General features: G+C 41.8%; 1 protein-coding gene across 1 annotated transcript in view; it reads left to right on the plus strand.

The window, feature by feature from the left end:
- ELMO1 (engulfment and cell motility 1) overlaps positions 1-19128 on the plus strand; it is a 413997-nt gene that overhangs the window by 127803 nt on the left and 267066 nt on the right. Inside the window, exon 7 of the mRNA XM_073332875.1 lies at positions 11581-11616. Within this exon, the coding sequence (XP_073188976.1) occupies positions 11581-11616 (36 nt within the window). The remainder of the gene's footprint in view (positions 1-11580; positions 11617-19128) is intronic.

The raw sequence follows: 19128 nt of genomic DNA on the forward strand, positions 1-19128 counted from the left end.
TAGCTCATCAGAGCCTCTGCAATTTGCAGTGGTGACTGGAGTGATTGCAGTCTGATTTTGTTTTTAAAGTTTGGTTAGGTGAGAGTAATTATGGAGCAAGGACATCTGCACTGCACAGTGCATCTTGTTCAAGTTTTATACTGTGTCCTTTTATTCAGTAAATCCTCGGTAAGCTCATGCCTAATAGCCAGAAGGATAGAAAACTTAATTTAGAGTTTTGGTGAAAATGGAAAGGGCAAATTCTGAACCTAACACACACATGCACTCTTTCTCCTGGGCTCTCTTACGCTCTGCTGTTCTGCTTTAATCTTGACTGTCTTGATCTTCATTGTGAGTCTGATGATTGGTCTTCACTGCAGAGTTAACTTGAGTTACATGTTCTTGAGTTAGCCTAGCTTGAGTGAGAGCAGCCTCAATTCAAAACCACACTTCAGGTGCCATGTCCATGCTAGTGCAGCACTCAGTTGCGTGTGGCGCTAAGACTTCTCGGAATACGTTCCCAGTGAATTGTGGGAGACCTTGTTTGGGGGAAGTATGGGAAGGCATTGGAGGACTGGGGTTGCTCAAGTAAAGCTCGTTTGCGTCCACACTATAGCATGGTTGTGCTAGCAGCTGATGAGTTATGCTAACTTGAGCTTTAGACTATATCCCCTGGTGGATCAGCCAGCTCTAGTTTAAAGCACCACCATATTAGAGTTAGTGATTTGTGTGTGGATGAGACTCAAGTTAGAGGCAACGCTCAAGTTATACCTCTAGCTAGCTTTGGGCTAGTCTACACTGGCAACGTTAAAGCTCTGCAGCGCTTTAACGTGGCTTGTGTGGTCACGGCAGAGCGCTGGGAGAGAGCTCTCCCAGTGCTCTAAAAAACCCCACCTCCAGAAGGGATGTAGCGGCTCCTACCGCTGGTGCACTGTCTACACTGGCACTTTACAGCGCTGAAACTTGCTGCGCTCAGGGGGGTGTTTTTTCACACCCCTAAGCGAGAAAGTTGCAGCGCTGTAAATTGCCAGTATAGACAAGCCCATCTGTGGTGAAGAAAAAGCCCTTGTTAACCTTCAGCGGACAGGCACAGTGAAGCTCTGAAGTTTATGCCACATTTGCCAGTGAGGAATCCAGCTCCGTATTTACAGCTGGCTTGTTTGTCCCTCATTCCATTCCTTCAGTGATAGTTATGATTCCCCGTTTTACTGACTAGGACAGTGTTTCCAAACTCTTCTGGCCACGGAACACCTGGTATATATTTATGGAACACTTATTATTTTGTAGTTGTTTGGTTTTCAATAAAAAATGTGCCGTTTATACTCAAATATATTTTATTTTATAAAACAAAGCAAAAATACAAATTTTAAAATAACTTGAACTAACAATTTCTAACTGGAAAGCGCATATAAAGTAGTAGAAAAATCAAGGGCAAGACCCTTTTTTTTTTTTTTTAATTACGATTCTTTCACGGAACACCTATTCACATCATGCGGAACATTAGTGTTCCACGGAACACAGTTTGGAAAACGCTGGACTAGGATATCCCTGGATTTTCCAGGTAGCTGTACGTGTCTTGCTACTAATCTGGTGTAATTAAAATAAAAATCATTGACAGGAGTTATCAGTGTCTCCCACTTACATCCCAGCTTGTTCTTTACACTGCATGTATACAGTGCATTGGTTCAAGAAAATTAAAATGACCATTTTGCTACATACTCTCTAGTGAATGGAGACTGGATAGTAAACATTCAGGAGAGTTTTGTAAATTCCTATTTTTTTTTTTTTTTTTTTTAATTTCATACTGTATAGTTATGTATTTCTGCCAAGATCTCCTACCTGACCACTACACCATTTGGAATAAAAGGGCCGTAGGAGCTGTGTGCGCTGAGATTAAAATATTGTAGCTAGCAGCGGTCTGATCATAGTGTGGACAGGGCCCTAATGAAGCTGCAAGTGTGTCTGGTCAATACCAATATTTTTCTTAGTAGCTGTGGAGTGGTAGCAAGTCTAGAAACTGCTTGCGTCCATCTCACTCAGGTTGATTGATGCAGCTGGCACAATGCTTATGCTCCAGTAAGAATGCTCAGCTTGCTTCTCTTTCAGGCTTTCTGAGTATGCTGTATTTTTATTTTTACTAACCAAAATCAAGAAATTGGAAAGCGTTCTTGTATTTGCTTTGAGATGCAGCTGGACTATAAAAGTGGGTACTTCAGAGCCCCCAAAACAAGTAAATGCTGATTACCAACACTAGGCATCCTGGTGTCGAGTCATCTCTGGGACTTCGGGTCTTTATACACAAAAAGGACTGCACACATGCATGCACAAGAAGTGACTTCAGACTCTTCATACGCTAGAGAAAGTTATTGGGGTTTTTTAAAATGAGCTGTTTCCATCTAGTACGTAGCATTTCTTAATAGGTTTATTACTATATTATCTTGCACAAGAAACCCAGGTTGTGCTTGGCCACAGAGGTATGTGCAGGTAGTTTTCCTGATCCTGATGCACAGGAATTGACATACAGGGTCAAGAGACTACTTGTTACTGTTCGCCCTCAGGGAAAAGAACACTGAAAAGAGGGAAGGGAGGAAGCAAGACGTTCAACAATTTCCTGCCCCCGCCCGGCTCTGAGCTGCCCTAATGGCTGGTGCAAAATGTGCACCCCTATACTTGGGAAACAGAAGCAGAATTGTCTGAAAGAGATTGTGCCTTAGTCAGGCACAGTCTCCTTGCTGTGCCTCCTGAGGTGTGGTCTCCTCACCACAACCTCCCCCGCCCCGGGCTACTATAGCCCATAATCTAGCCCAGAATCAGTATTTTAGCAAATAACATTGGTGTTGCCAGTTCTCGTGCTCTATAATAAGTCTCATGATATTTAGTGTTTTTTTTCTTAAAGCCCCAGCTCCTGGAATCAGCTTTCCTATTTTTAAAAAAAGTTTTTAGCTCTTATAGATGCAGAGAAAAACTTTGAAAACATGAAGCCTAAAGGCTGAAAAGTCAGAAGGCAAATAAAAAGAACACTGCTTTTAATACTGAGATTTTAAAATAAATCTCATGATTTTGGGGGCCAGATGTATGATTTTTGAATGCTCGCTGTTGGCAGTCCTGCCTTTATGCTAGAAACAACTGTGTTAACAGCATAGTTCTAAAGCATTTTCCATTGCTATTGAGAACAGGGAGTTTTTCTGAATTGTACATAATAAAAATGACTATGCCAGGGAACATGCTCACAACATAGCTGTGTGGTAGGATAAGGGTGACAGCAACTAAGTTCAATTTATTGTTGCATCTAGGACCAGGTCTACTCTAGCAGCGCTTTGCTAATGTAGTTTACTGGCATATTATACTGGCAAAGAGCTCCTAGTGTGGATGTGGCTTGCTTGTGCTTTTGCCACTATAGCTTATTCCAGCCAGCAACCCCGCCCCCACCCCCTGCAAGTGAAATAAGCTCTATCAGCAAAAACTTTTATCATGATATCATTGCATCTGCACTAGGGGCTCTTGCCAGTACAGCTATGCTGGTCAAAGATCACACCCTTGACTGACATAGCTATGCCAGCAATACTTTGTCATGTAGACCTGGCCTGCATGAATAGGGACGTAACTGGTTTGTGGGAAGGAAGAGGAGGAAAGTTGCTTCAATTTCTTTATTAGAGGAATTATGCCTTTTTGCTGTTGGAAATCACAAATGCAGCCAGAGCAGATTAATCTGAATTGATTTCTAAATTGTTATTCATGTTTTTGTTGTTGGGGTTTTTTTTTTTAAGAGAGAGAAATCTTCCAATGAGCAAGTCAGACGTACTCTTCATGCAGCTACAGCACTGGCAGCTATGTCACAAGCATGCATGCATTAAGCACAAATTAAACAGATCATGTTGTTCAAGACCTAATTTAGGGGAAGACCGTGCTAAATTCTACCTCTTAACTCACTTTTCACATGGTATTCTGTACAAGGCCAATGGAAAACTATAAAAATTATCAGTATCGAATTTTTCATGTTCTTATCCTCGTTGGTGAATGATCATCCACAATGTGCCACAAAAGACACCTGAGCCAAAGCAGCAAGTAAAAGTCTTACATTCTTTATAGAATCTGTCAGGTGACAAACTTACAACATAGGAATCTCCAAACACGGTTAAAACACGTCTTGCAATATAAATGGGACCAAATCTTGTTTTAATCCTTAAAGCCCTCCAAAGTCCAAGTGAGAGCATGATTTGGTAACACATGGTTCAATCCCATCTAAACTGCCAGACGGAATCATGATTTGATTATGTTGTTTGACAACACTGGGAAAAAAAGTGCTTTCTACACTGCTGGTCCATTATGCTCACAAAGGAAACCACAGCATCCCCTCCACCCCCCGCCCCCGATGATAGGGATGTAGTAGTGGAAGTAAAGAAAATTAAAAAGAGCCAGGTGCCCATTTTCCATTTACAATTGCTACAAATCAGGAAAGTGTGTTTGTCTGGATTGTTTTTTTTTTTTTTCTTCCCAGGTGCTTCATGCTTGGAATTTTTCCTTTTTATTTCCTGGTGTCTTTCCAACCTAGGCATTGTATGCAACAGGAAAAGCCCACTTTAAAGAATGAGTCAGCAAAGAGCACGTCCTTAAAAATGGGGCGGAAGGAAGAGCACTGAAGATCCTGTTTTTCGATTCAATGCCTTGACTTCAGTGTAATTGTGTGCAGTGTAGTTGTAGCCATGTGGATCCCAAGATAGACTTCAGTGTTGTTTTTCTTACCTTGCCCATACTTAAAAACATTAGCATTTAAATAGCCCTAACTAAGTGTTGATATTCACACCTCGCTGAGGTGAACTGGAGGGGGAAGGTAGACGCTTTGTACTTTTGCATTTTTTTTTTTTTTTTTTGGCAAGAGAGAGATTTCTGTAAAACGGGGTGAAAAGGGAAACAGTGCGGTGGCTTTAAATTTCTGAACACTCCTCACAATGAAAATAGAAAAATAGGCTGTTTCTTAGCATGAAAACTTAAAATTTGAGGAAAACGATGAGACCAGTTTAAAATCACAGGATTTGCAGTTTTCCAGAGGCGTGGCTGGTTGGCGTCTGTCTTTCTTTCTGTGATGCATGAAGACATTTGGCTTCTATGAGTGGAAGTGCTGCTGCTATAGTAGTAAATTTTTTTTTTTTTTGCAAACATCAAATTATTACTTAGTTTGACCCCTGATCAGATATTAAATGATATTAAACAGGAATTGGTACAAACAACCCCCCCTACTTACTTAAATATTTTTCATTGGTTCTGGGGCTGCTAGGCAACAGTACTTCATGTTGCATAGGTTTCTTGAGTATCATTTGTTTTGTATGTGGTTGAAGCTTTTTCCGGGAGCTGGGATGTTGTGGCCACTAAAAAAAATCCTACCATATGTTTAAAAAAATGGTAAGAGTTAGCCGAGCGAGAAACATTTCTGAAATGCAGTTAATTATCCCCTTGATTTTAAATGGGGTGTGATGTCCAAAATGCAGATATCCTAATGTTATGCCTGAAAATCCAGCTAGAGACTAAATTTGGTTTAGCAGATCCTTCATCTGTCCAGTAGCTGAACTTGCTGTATTGCCTACATGAGGGAACATTTGTGAAAAATTTCCATTTTCCCTAACATTGTCTTTCCACAAAGTTGGAGCCATACTGTAGATGAAGCTCCTAGACTTGTGTCCCCTGCCTGGTGTGATTAACACAGTATTGTTTAAATCTACTCTGAGGCGAGTATGTTTAGATACATGGTGTTTAAAAACACTTAGGGCTAGTGTATACTAGAAGCAGCTGTGCTGCTGTAGCATGTCTGGTGAAGATGCTCTATGCCGACGGGAGAGGTCCCCCGTTGGCACAATAAAACCACCTCTGCGAGAAGTGGTAGCAATGTTGGCAGGAGAAGCTCTCCTGCCGACGTGGCACTGTCCACACTAGTGCTTAGGTTGGTGTAACTTACGTCGCACAGAGGTGTGGCTCATTCACATCCCTAAGCAACATAAATTGTACTGACATAAGTGGTAGTGTGTACAAGCCCAGTCAGCCATGGGCGACGTGTCTGTTTTAGCCCTCTTGATATTGCTAACACCAATAGAGCTGCAATGGCATTACCCATGGTGTGAAATTTTCACAAAAACACCTTAGCGTAGATAAAGTATGTGTGTGTCTTGTAGATTACCTTGGCTGAGGCCTGATCTACACTAAAGAGTTAGGTCAACCCAGCTGTGCTGTTCAGGGGTGTGAATTCACACCCCTGCGTGACATAGTTAAACTCACCTAACCCCTGTGTAGACAGAGCCGACAGGAGAACCTCTCCCGTTGGTGTAGGTAGTGTCTACACTGAAGTTCTACAGCGGCAGAGCTGCAGTGTTTCAAGTGTAGAAAAGCACCCAGACTAGGACTCCTTTTTGATTCATAGGCAGCAATCTTCCCACATGAGCCAAAAGGCAGTTGACCCAGTCGGAGCTGTGCTAAGTTTGTCTCAGCTGGAAGCTGCTCTTGGCATATATTACAATGCACTTTCAGCAAGAATTTAAATTTGTGTGGGTTGGGGAATTCCAAATGGAACTGCTGTTTTTTTGGGATTCAGCCAGAAAATTATCACAAAGTTCCTTCGAGGCCAAACACTGAACATATTGTGGTAGCAGAATGTCTAAACCAGTAACCTTTCATTATTCGCTCTTTTACATTATGTTAGCATTCACTTTGAGGGTTTTTTTCCTTTATGGAAACTGGTATGATAGATAGATTTATCTGCTCATCAGTATACTATGAGTCCTTCACAAATTAATTAATTTACCCTCACAACTTTCCGGTGAGGTATGAAGACAGTATTATTCCCATCCATTCCAGTGCAAGCAGCAAACAGCACATTCCCAGAAAAGGCAAATATCAGGACCTCATCCCCTTCCTGATCGATAAGATCTTTGCCATATGTGACCTTATCAGTGATGACTCATTTGACCTGGTCTGCATTACAGAAACCTGGCTGACTGACAGTGTTGGCTCACCTCAATTCTCCAGGATCCTCTGTACACCACAGGGCCATATCTAGGGAGGACAAACTTCTGAGTGCAGTAGACATTCTCTTCCCTTCCTGGCTGAAAAGCAGGAAGATTTCCCTCAAACAGGAATCCTACATTATGATGCCGTAGGTATGTCATAGTAGTGCCATAGTGTAGATGCTTCCTACACTAACAGAAGGGTTTTCCAACACCACAGGAATGCCGCTTGCCCCGGCAATGGTAGCTAGGTGAATGGAAGCATTCTTCCTCAGTGTACCCACAGATTGTTAGGAAGTCCAAATTCAGAATTCTCTACAAACACTGAAAAATGAAAGCCTTCCCAGAGGAATTGATAGAGATGCTGTCTGACATGGTGATGAAATTCACAAAACTAATTATTATGGTAGACTTCCAACATCCACATGGATGACACCTTCGATACAATAATCCAGAATCTTCTTCCTGACTCCTCCACGTTAGGCCAACCCACTCTCCACAACCGTGAGTTGCCACCAGAGATGCATTCCATTAGAATGATGAAATTGGTGAGCAGTAGGTGGAATCGTGTTGGGGAGAGAACTTTAATAGGAACAGCTTCTCAATGATGGCACTCACTCGCTCAACAGATGAGAATGACCCCTCACCACTTTCAGAATTAAATGCAAAATGCATTTGTCTTAAAATCCATCCCCCCAAACACACAAACAAAACCCCTATATTTCAAGAAGGACCAGAAGGAAGAAAATCAAGAGACACACTTGTTGTTTTTAAACAGTTGGAAGGTGCTCAGATACTGATGAGTCATATGAGTACCTAGAGAGATCTTATAAATGGAGAAGTGATACTCTGGGACATTTATGTCCCTTTCCCCAAGTCACAGAGGAAGTCTGTAAAGTTGGTATCGGAATCTAAATGCAGTGCCTTAGCCACAAGACCATGCTTCCTCTAGAACAGCAATTCCCAAACCTTTTACTAAGGTGACACACCAACTGCATTTTGTCTTTTTTGGGGACTGATTGTTGCCCCTGATTCCCTCTCTCCCTTCCCCACCCCTCGCTTCCACCTCCCAGCCCCCTGGTTCTTGCTTTCCCAGCCCTGCCCCCTCCTGCAGCCCCAGCCAGCCACTCTCTCCCTGCAGCCAGGCCATAATCCCTGTTGACCTCCGTTTGCTGGCTCCAGCTGCTTCCTTCAGGTTGCTGCTGCCCAAGGGAAATGAGAGTGGGATCTGGAGGCACTTCCTTTGCGCTGCTGCTGCCTGGATACCACTCCCTACATGACTGCCCAGGGGAAGTAAGAGTGCAGGTGGAGGGGAGTGCTGCTGGGACACATGACCTACCTAGACCCTTCCCGTGGCCAACCAGTGGAGCAGGACCAACTGTGTGGGAAACACTGCTCTAGGATGTAACTCTTTAATAAGAGTGTCTCAAAGTATTTCTCCGCAGTGCCTTGCTTTGGGCAGAGCGTGTGCTATCTCAAGAAGGCACTCAATTTTCACTCTTCCCCCAAGGCCCCTTTCCTGAGTGACTGAAATGGGGAAACCGCATAGAAGAAAAGTTGTACATGAATGTTATGTAAATATCATGTTTTATATGTTGGACTTGTGAGATATACCGTATATACTCGTTCATAAGCCTAATATTTTTGGTAAAAAAGTGACGCATCAAAGAGTAGGGGTCAGCTTGTAAACGGGTCTACACCAAAATCTGATGATTTTAAACTCTATGAAATCATTGAATTAAATATCTAATACATTGGTTTTGTTTACCTGGAGCATCTGCAGGCATGGAGCTCCTCAGTTCCATGTGGCCGCAGTTCGCCATTCCCAGCCAATGGGAGCTGTGGAAAGTGAGGCGCCACTTCCCGCAGTGCCCATTGGCTGGGAATGGCAAACTGCGGCCACAGGGAGCTGAGGGGCTATGTGCCTGAGAACGCTCCAGATAAACAAAAAGTCCCGACCCCCCCAGCGGCTTACTCTGACGGGCCGAGAGCCAAAGTGTGCCAACCCCTGAAATATAGGGTCGGCTTATGAAAGAGTCATACAGTTTTTACTATTTTTACCTATCCATCTTGGGGGGTCGGCTTATAAACAAACATGCTAATGAATGAATATATACGGTAATATAAAAATTGAATATGACAATCAACACACTGATGCACTATGCGTAGAACAGATAGCATACTGTTTATGTAGAGGAAGCATTCACTTCCAAATTAGGAGGTAGAAGGAGAGCTACTCCTGCATTATCGCTGCGTATATCATCAAAGTTCCCCTTACTGAAGTTCCAAATATTGCGGCAGACACGGAACTGGATAGTGTTTGGTTGAAGCAGTTAGGATGTTAGCATTCATCAGAAGAAGTGGCAAAGTAGCAGATGACCGTGGTCCCAATCCTGACCCAACTAACACCCCTTGCAACATAAATTTGACTTCACTGTATTTTTCTTTTTAATCAATAGTCTACAGAGTGTAAGTTTGGCACCATGTGAATAACTACTCCATTTCATCATAGAAAATTGCCTTCCTTATCCTAAAAGATGACTAGAATAAGTTGTGAATGCATTGTAAGGACAACAGAACTGGGTGACCAAGTACCTTGGACTAATTCAGACCTTGTAATATGGTATATCCCTATATAAATGCTGGAGAACATTCTTATATCAACTCAAAGTTGCCCCCAAAGAAAGGATAGAAAGGATTAAAAAGACAGGGTAGTGAGAACTGCAAAAATCAAGAGTTTTCTATAACAATTGGCATATAGGATTTGGGAATATAGTTGGGGTGAAGAAGGCGAATTTGCTCTTTGGATTCAGTGAGGATTTTTTTTTTTATTTTATTTTTTTTTTGGAATGCCAATCTCACCATTCATAGCTTCTTTACCTTAGCTTGCTTAGTGGCATAATCAGCACTTCTGGAGCTGGTTATTACTGGGATGATGATTTGCAAATCATGATTAGTGGACCGTGACTTTGAAATGTTCCTTATTATCTTTTCCCTCTTCCCTCCACTTAATATTCAGCTTTCAGTTTCCTAAATATAGTAATATGATGCCATAATTTCTGGTTCATTAACGCTGCACAGCATTGCATATCTCCGAAAAAATAGGAAATGTCTAAACAAAACCCTCTTGGCTGTGGTACATAAAGCACCCTCCACAAATAGGCACCAAGTGTTTTGGAAGTTGTTACAGGGATGGTGTTATCATGAAGGTTAGAAACCCCCTGATTCCAGACTTTTGGAATCTGAACCCATATGTACATGTTTCGCAGCTATGGCCCCCTTTCCTCAAATGGGTTAGTCCAGCACCCAGGATCTGGATACCCATAAATTTAGGTGTGTGAAATTTGAACCTACATTTGAAGCACAGACCCACTTTTAGTCTCTGCCTGCATACTACAGCTATAACTCAGGGAAACTGATTCTCACGTGACTTAAAGCTGTTGTATAGATATGACCTCACCATGTCCTTGTAGCCATGTTTAAAAGCCTGGGATGAAATCCTTGCCCCATTGACGTCACTGGTAGTTTTGCTAATTACTTCAGCAGGGCCAGGATTTTGTCCTGGGCTGTTCAGGATGACAACCCATCTACACCAAAATTTTTAGCCATGTCTTCTCCTCTGAGTTTTTTTTTTAATGTAGACAGGGAGTAAAAAAAATGAGTTTTCTGAGAACTAACTTCATGTTATAGCAACCTTAGAGGATGTTTAAGTGTACACTTTTATTTTCATGAACTCTTTTTGAATCAAAGAAACAGTAATTTAGGCTGCCCAGGCACTCCTAATGAAAAGATAAATAGGATCAAAAGGATCTATGCTCAACTTATCCAAGGGAAGCAGTGGGGGTAAAAGACCTATCTGGCTTTAAGATTAAACTCGATAAGTTTATGGAGGAGATGGTAGGATGGGATAATATGATTTTGGCAATTAATTGATCTTTAAATATTCATGGTAAATAGGCCCAATGGCCTGTGATGGGATGTTAGATGGGGTGGGATCTGAGTTACTACAGAGAATTCTTTCCTGGGTATCTGGCTGGTGAATCTTGCCCATATGCTCAGGGTTCAGCTGATTGCCATATTTGGGGTTGGGAAGGAATTTTCCTCCAGGGCAGATTGGAAGAGGCCCTGGAGGTTTTTCACCTTCCTCTGTAGCATGGGGCACGGGTCACTTGCTGGAGGATTCTCTGCTCCTTGAAGTCTTTAAACCATGGTTTGATGACTTCAGTAGCTCAGACATAGGTGAGACGTTTATCGCAGGAGTGGGTGGGTGGGATTCTGTGGCTTGTATTGTGCAGGGGGTCAGACTAGATGATCATAATGGTCCCTTCTGACCTTAATATCTATGAATCTATGAAAAACTTATTTTTTCATTGGAAACTTTTCTGTCTTTCTTTCTGTCTTTCAACAAGTATTCAGGCCAGATAGTTAAAAGATATTCTGAATTAACTAAAGCCCTTTCCGTCACCAAATAATGAACTATTTCCTTTCTGAATAAGTGCCAGTAATTTATTGCCCTTTATACTATGTGTCAATCCCTGAATGTTATTAAACTTGTACTTTTTTTGTATTAAAATGTATCTCCTCACGTGGAAGTTTTTAAATTTTACAGACGCTATCAGAAATTGCAGAAGATAATGAAGCCCTGGTAAGAACCTGATCGGATCATCATCTTGCACACTTCCTCTTCTTTTTGCATGATTGATTCCAGGCCTTCCTGCTAATTTTATATTTAAATACATCTGCATTTATTGATTCAACAGCTCTTCAACCTCTATTTTCTGCTCTTTGATGTTACCTGTCAAAGATTCTTATGGTGTGTTTTTGCTTTGCTTGTGCAATGGATGCTTCTTTTCTATAACTACTAAATCTGTGGCGAGGGGGCTCTCACAGTTTCCTACAGCAAGACTGGTTTAATTTGAGCAAGCAACTTCCTTTTTGTTCTTTTTAAGTCTGTGGCTTGTGTGATTATTAATAGTCAGTGAGTGCTTTTGCTTTTTCATGTCGGTGGAAATTAAGATTGATAATCATACCAATTTGAATTTCTGGTCGTCTCAAGTCATGATAAAACCAGTGGGATTTTGATAACAGCTTAAAGGAAAACTGTAACATAATATAGGCCCTGGTTAAATGCTTATCGTAATCACATGTGTTGTCCCAATACTTCAAATGGGACTGTCTGTGTTTAAAGTAGGGCTGTCAATTAATCGCAGTTAACTCACGCAATTAACTCAAAAAAAATTAATCATGATTAAAAAAATTAATCGTGATTAATCGCACTGTTAAACAATAGAATGCCAATTGAAAACTATCAAATATTTTGGATGTTTTTTCTGCATTTTCAAATATATTGATTTTTATTACAACACAGAATACAAAGTGTACAGTGCTCACTTTATATTATTATTTTGATTACAAATATTTGCACTGTAAAAAACAAAAGAAATAGTATTTTTCAGTTCACCTCATACAAGTACTGTAGTGCAATCTCTTTATCATGAAAGTGTAACTTACAAATGTAGATTTTTTTTTTTGTTACATAGCTGCACTCAAAAACAAAACAATGTAAAACTTTAGCGCCTACAAGTCCACTCTATCCTACTTCTTGTTCAGCCAATTGCTAACAGAAACAAGTTTGTTTAAATTCATGGGCGATAATGCTGCCTGCTTCTTATTTACAATGTCACCAGAAAGTGAGAACAGGCATTTGTATGGCACTTTTGTAGGCAGTGTTGCAAGGTATTTACGTGCCGGATATGCTGAACATTCGTATGCCCCTTCATGCTTCAGCCACCATTCCAGAGGACACGCTTCCATGCTGATGATGCTCATTGAAAAAATAATGTGTTGGTTTTGTGCTGGAAATGGCCCAACTTGATTATCATACACATTGTAAGGAGAGTGATCACTTTAGATAAGCTATTACCAGCAGGAGAGTGGGGTGGGAGGAGGTATTGTTTCATGGTCTCTGTGTATATAATGTCTTCTGCAGTTTCCACAGTATGCATCCGATGAAGTGAGCTGTAGCTCATGAAAGCTTATGCTCAAATAAATTGGTTAGTCTCTAAGGTGCCACAAGTCCTCCTTTTTTTTTTGCGAATACAGACTAACACGGCTGTTACTCTGAAACCTTAATTAAATTTGTGACTCAACTCCTTGGGGGAGAATTGTATGTTCCCTGCTCTGTTTTACCCACATTCTGCCATATATTTCATGTTATAGCAGTCTCGGATGATGACCCAGCACATGTTTGTTTTAAGAACAGTTTCACTGTAGATTTGACAAAACACAAAGAAGGTACCAATGTGAGATTTCTAAAAAATAGCTACAGCACTCCACCCAAGGTTTAAGAATCTGAAGTGCCTTCCAAAATCTGAGAGAGACGAGGTGTGGAGCATGCTTTCAGAAGTCTTAAAAGAGCAACACTCCGATACGGAAACTACAGAACCCAAACCACCAAAAAAGAAAATCAACCTTCTGCTGGTGGCATCTGACTCAGATGTTGAAAATGAACATGCATTGGTCTGCGCTGCTTTGAATCGTTATCAAGTAGAACCCGTCATCCTCATGGACACACGTCATCTGGAATGGTGGTGGAAGCATGAAGGGACATATGATTCTTTAGTGCATCTGGCATGTAAACATCTTGCGACGCCAGCTACAACAATGCCATGCAAACGCCTTTTCTCACTTTTAGGTGACATTGTAAACAAAAGCAGGCAGCATTATCTCCTGCAAATTGTAACCAAACTTGTTTGTCCTGAGTGATTGGCTGAACAAGAAGTAGGACTGAATGGACTTGTAGGCTCTAAAGTTTTACATTATTTTATTTTTGAATGCAGTTATTTTTTGTACATAATTCAACATTTGTATTTTCAACTTTATGATAAAGAGATTGCACTACAGTACTTGTATTAGGTGAATTGAAAAATACTATTTCTTTTGTTTTTTACATTGCAAATATTTGTAATCAAAAATAAATATTAAGTGAGCACTTTAGACTTTGTATTCTGTATTGTAGTTGAAATCAATATATTTGAAAATGTAGAAAACATCAAAAATATTTAAATAAATGGTTTAACAGCTTGATTAATCATGATTAATTTTTTTAAATCGCGCAATTAGTAGCAATCATTTTTTTAAATCACTTGACAGCTCTAGTTTAAAGTTAAGCACGTGCTTACATACTTTGCTGAATCGTGGCCATAAAATGTATTGTAATCATTATATTGGGCTACAAAATTAAAATCTTAAATATAGTTAAACAACCAAACAAAAGTCTAATCAATCACTTAGTCATGGATGTGCCACCTTGACAGTTTGGTGTAGTTTATCACACAGGAAATGCAGCTTACCATTGGAATGATGGTAAATCATGGTGTCAAAGCTGCTGTAAAGAAACTTCTAATACATCCATGGGTGAATCATTGCTAATTAAAACATTTTAAAGAAAATAAACCATGTAACAATGTAAAGATCTTATGTCTCATTCTAGTACAAAATGCCTTGATTCTTAACATGAAAACTAGATTATAGAATGAAGCAGATGAAATGTGAGAAGGCCTTAAAATTCCATGAGCCACAACCATACTGAGGCATGATGTGTCTCATGCAGGGGGATGTTTTGTGGCTCTCACTTGTATGAGAGTAAATGCTGCTGCTGCATTCATAAAGGAGTAGTTCCACTCCCTGTGCCTCATTCTATTTCCCAGCAGGTCATCTATTTTGATGAAAAAAGAAAAGGAGTACTTGTGGCACCTTAGAGACTAACCAAATTTATTTGAGCATGAGCTTTCGTGAGCATCCGATGAAGCTCACAAAAGCTCATGCTCAAATAAATTGGTTAGTCTCTAAGGTGCCACAAGTACTCCTTTTCTTTTTGCAAAGACAGACTAACACGGCTGTTACTCTGAAACCTTATTTTGATGAAGTATTGGTAAAGGTCTAAATTTTGTTCACCACTGGGCTTCTCTGCATTAGCTTATGTGATTGTCCCAGCTTCTAAACATGTCCCTCTAGCAGGGCTAAAGCACTGCCCTGGACTTTTAACTATATTGCAACCTGGTCTGCTGACTCGTTATATCTGTAATGTAGATGAGCTTTACTCATCTAGTAGTCCCATTAATGTGTGGAAGGAAAGTCTTGGCTACACTGGAGAAATTCATACAGGTGTAACTGCATTGAGTTTGACATCAGTGCAAATCTCTAATGTAGATATGCTGCACCAGTGCAAAGAGGGGCCTACGCCAGTGTGGCTTACTCAGATAATTTACATATTTAAGTCACACCAGCATAAGCCCCACCTTATATCAGCACAGTGTATCTACATGAGCTTGCATCGGTGTAAAATACATTGATACAGTTATCCTAGGGAACATTTTTCTAATTCCAATAAAGAACAGGATTTGTCTCTGTATGTCAGGTCTTAAGCACCAGAACCATTCACTATAAGAGGGATAGATATTTCTGGGACTTGTTTTCCTATTTCATTTTTAATGTACTATATATATATATATAATCTTAATGAGTAAATATTTGTGTAGTTGTCTAAAGTATTCCTTGCTGCAGTTTTCATTTAGGTAGCAGACTGATATGGAAAGATCCAATGGATCATGAGTTAAAAATCCTAGAACCCAAAGTTTTGAAAAGAATGAGTCTCCTTGTGTCACACGCAGCCTCCCCTTCCTGTTTCTGTGACTAGTTACTTCAGAGAAGCAAAAACTAATATTAAAAAAGGGTGAGTCATTTTTGCTGAACAAGTTGAGTTGCTATTTCAGAAAGTGCTGCTACCTCTTTTTGTTGCCGACAGTCACTCGTACACACCATTGTAGGAAAGGTGACACTATTAAACCTTGATCTGTTGCCCTGTGAGGTTTGTATAACAATTTTATGCTCTGAAGGAGAATCTATGTCCCTTTTGTCCTATTGACTGCCTTTATTTTATTTTCAAAACCTATTTACCAATGCTTTTGGGTAAAATATTGGATTGCACTCAAATTGCTGGCCCTAGAGCAATGGGGTGAGGGCTTGTCTACCCATGAAGTTATTCCTGTTCCTGAATAGCTCCTGAATCGCATCCACAAAGCAGATTATGCTAAACCAGAACAAGGAACTCTTAGCCCTGGTCTACACTGGGGAGGGGAATCGATCTATGTTACGCAACTTCAGCTACGTGGATAACGTAGCTGAAGTTGCCATACTTAGATCGACTTACTGTGGTGCCTTCACTGTGGTGAGTCGACTGCTGCCTGCACCTCTCGCGGTGGTGGAGTACAGGAGTCAACAGGAGAGCACTCGGGGATTGATTTATCGCATCTAGACTAGACGCGATAAATCAACCCCCCCCAGCTGGATCAATTGCTGCCTGCCGATCCAGAAGGTAGTGTAGACATACCTTTAGGCTAGATCTACATGACAAAGTTTTGTTGTCCTGTGTTGCTATGTTGGTCAGGGTTGTCACTTAAGTGATAGCTACGCTGACAAAACCTCCAGCAGAGATCCAGCTGTGCCGACAGAGGAGGGCTTCTGTCGACATAACTGAATATCACTTGTACAAGTGGTTTAGCTATGCTGGTAGTACAACTCCTTTGCTTGGTGTAAGCTGTGTCTACGGCTATGGCTACACTTGCAGATGTAGAGCTCCAGGAGTTAAACCAGCCCTCGGAGACAGCAAAAGGGAAAGTGCTGCCATGTGTTCACACTGTCAGCTGCAAGCGCAGTGGCCTGGCCACATTAGCAGCTCTTGCAACGCCACAGAGAGCAGTGCATTGTGGTAGCTATCCCAGTGTGCAAGTGGCTGCAGCATGCTTTTCGAATATGGGGGGGGGGGAGTGTGACAGGGAGTGTGTTGTGTGTAGGTGTTGGGAGAAACCGTGTGTTTTGGGGGGCAGAGAGTGTGTCAGCATGCTGTCTTGTAAGTTCTGACAATGGCAGGGGGAAGGGGGAAACCCGGACATCAGCCCCTGCCCCTTGTGCATATGCGTGCACACATACACACGCCTGCCTTTGCAGCAGGAGCATTCCACAGTAAAGGTTTGCTTTGTGTCCCGGAGCAGATAAGCCTGCCGCCTGTCAGAAATGGAGCTTTGAAAGGGAATATCCGCATGCCTGCAGCCGAGTTCAAAACAATGACCAGAGTGGGCACTTGACTTCAAGGGATTATGGGATGTTTCTGGAGGCCAATCACAGCACAGTAATGTAACACGTTGTCCACACTGACACATTTCAGCCAGGGCGCAGCAAGCTCTATGCTTCTCGTGGAGGTGGATTACCAGGAGCGCTCCAGCTGCAGAGTCTAGGCGCTCTACGTGCCTTGCCAGTGTGGACACCTCAGGAGTTAGGGTGCCCAGGGCTGATTTAATGCACTCTGACTTGCAAGTGTAGCCATGCCCTACATTAGGAGGCTCCACTGGTATAGCTATCGCAGCAACGCATTGGTAGTCTAGACAATGTCTTATTCCAGAATGACAGGTTTCAGAGTAACAGCCGTGTTAGTCCAGGTTTTCTCACCCTCCGCCGCCCCCCCCCCCCCCAACACACAAACTTGTGTGGGGGGGGGCGGAGGGTGAGAAAACCTGGATTTGTGCTGGAAATGGCCCAACTTGATGATCACTTTAGATAAGCTATTACCAGCAGGACAGTGGGAGGAGGTATAGTTTCATGGTCTCTGTGTGTATATACTGTCTTCTGCAGTTTCCACGGTATGCATCCGATGAAGTGAGCTGTAGCTCACGAAAGCTCATGCTCAAATAAATTGGTTAGTCTCTAAGGTGCCACAAGTACTCCTTTTCTTTTATTCCATAATGAGTGTCTACACATTGAGTTGTTCAGGAATAGCTATTGTGCTTTACATTCACTCTTCCTTAATCTACATTAACTTCCAAGTATAGACAAGCCCTCAGGCTATAATGGAGAGGTAAGACGCAAGCCTAGCTGAGTTAACAAGTAATACTTTTTTCGAAGATACAGGTGGGTAGAATATTGGGTGGGTAGAACATTGGTAGAATAATGGCTAATCCTTTGTACTGAAAGCTTGAGAAGTTGGACCCAAAGTACTGTTACACTGGTACTTGGTGGGCACAAAAATATGATTTGTGATAACTGCAGCATTGTTATTACACAATTAGATATACTGTTATATTACACGAGTGGCCAAACTTACCGAACCTCCAAGCCGTATACAATAATCTTCAGAAGTTTGATTCCCGTGACATGCACAACTTGCCCCGCGGAAGGGGCCTGCCAGAGTGCGGGGCTTCTGCCCCAATGCCCATCCATGGGGCTAAAGCCATTAAGCCCCTAGTCCCACCACTCCACCGCAGGACAGAAGCTCCGAGCCTCAGTTTTGTAGGCAGAGAATGGGGTGTGTATAGGTGGCTCCAGGAGCTGCATTTTAACTGTAAAAGATCTGCATGCAGCTCATGAGCCACAGTTTGGCAACGCCTGTTATATTACCTAGAAAACGCGTGGCAACTGCCTCACACCTTGTTTAGTAGTTCTCACCTGCGCAATGTGGCAGTGCGAAGGGCTATCAGTCTCATTTGGTAGCAGTTTATGTTCACATTGAGAATGATTTACACAAGGTGCAAGGCAGCACAGAATCAGGCTCATGATCTGTGCAGATAAGACTGACACTTCCTGAGCTGCTCAGTACTCCACTGTAAGCACAAGTACTTTATACAGGGCTTGAAATTAGCACCTTTCTTCCCTTGGCTTTTGAGTCATGGATTTGCTTCCCTCCCCTGGCCTCCTCTTGAGTTACAGCAATTATTGTCCCTGCAGCCTTCCATCCTTCCCAGGTGCCTTTGTGCTTCTATCCACCCCTTCTAGAATTGAAGTGAATTTCCCCCAGCCACTAAATTTGGCGAGCTGATATCCTAGCCACTAGTGACAATTAACAGTTATTGTCCAATCCTGTCCATGTATCTTTTACCACATATCATATGACTCTTGATACATCCCCACCCGGGAATTATAATCCTATCTTTGTGTCCACATGATAGCAAAAACACTTTAAGTCACAAGGCCTGGTCTATGCTAAAGAGTTAGGTTGACTCACCTACATCGCTCGGGGCTGTGAAAAAATTCACACCTGAGTGATATAGTTAAGCCAACCTAAAACCTAACCCCCAATGTAGACAGCGCTATGGTGACTGAACAA

Source organism: Lepidochelys kempii, chromosome 2 (assembly GCF_965140265.1).
Source record: "Lepidochelys kempii isolate rLepKem1 chromosome 2, rLepKem1.hap2, whole genome shotgun sequence".
Classification (NCBI taxonomy): Eukaryota; Metazoa; Chordata; order Testudines; family Cheloniidae; genus Lepidochelys; species Lepidochelys kempii.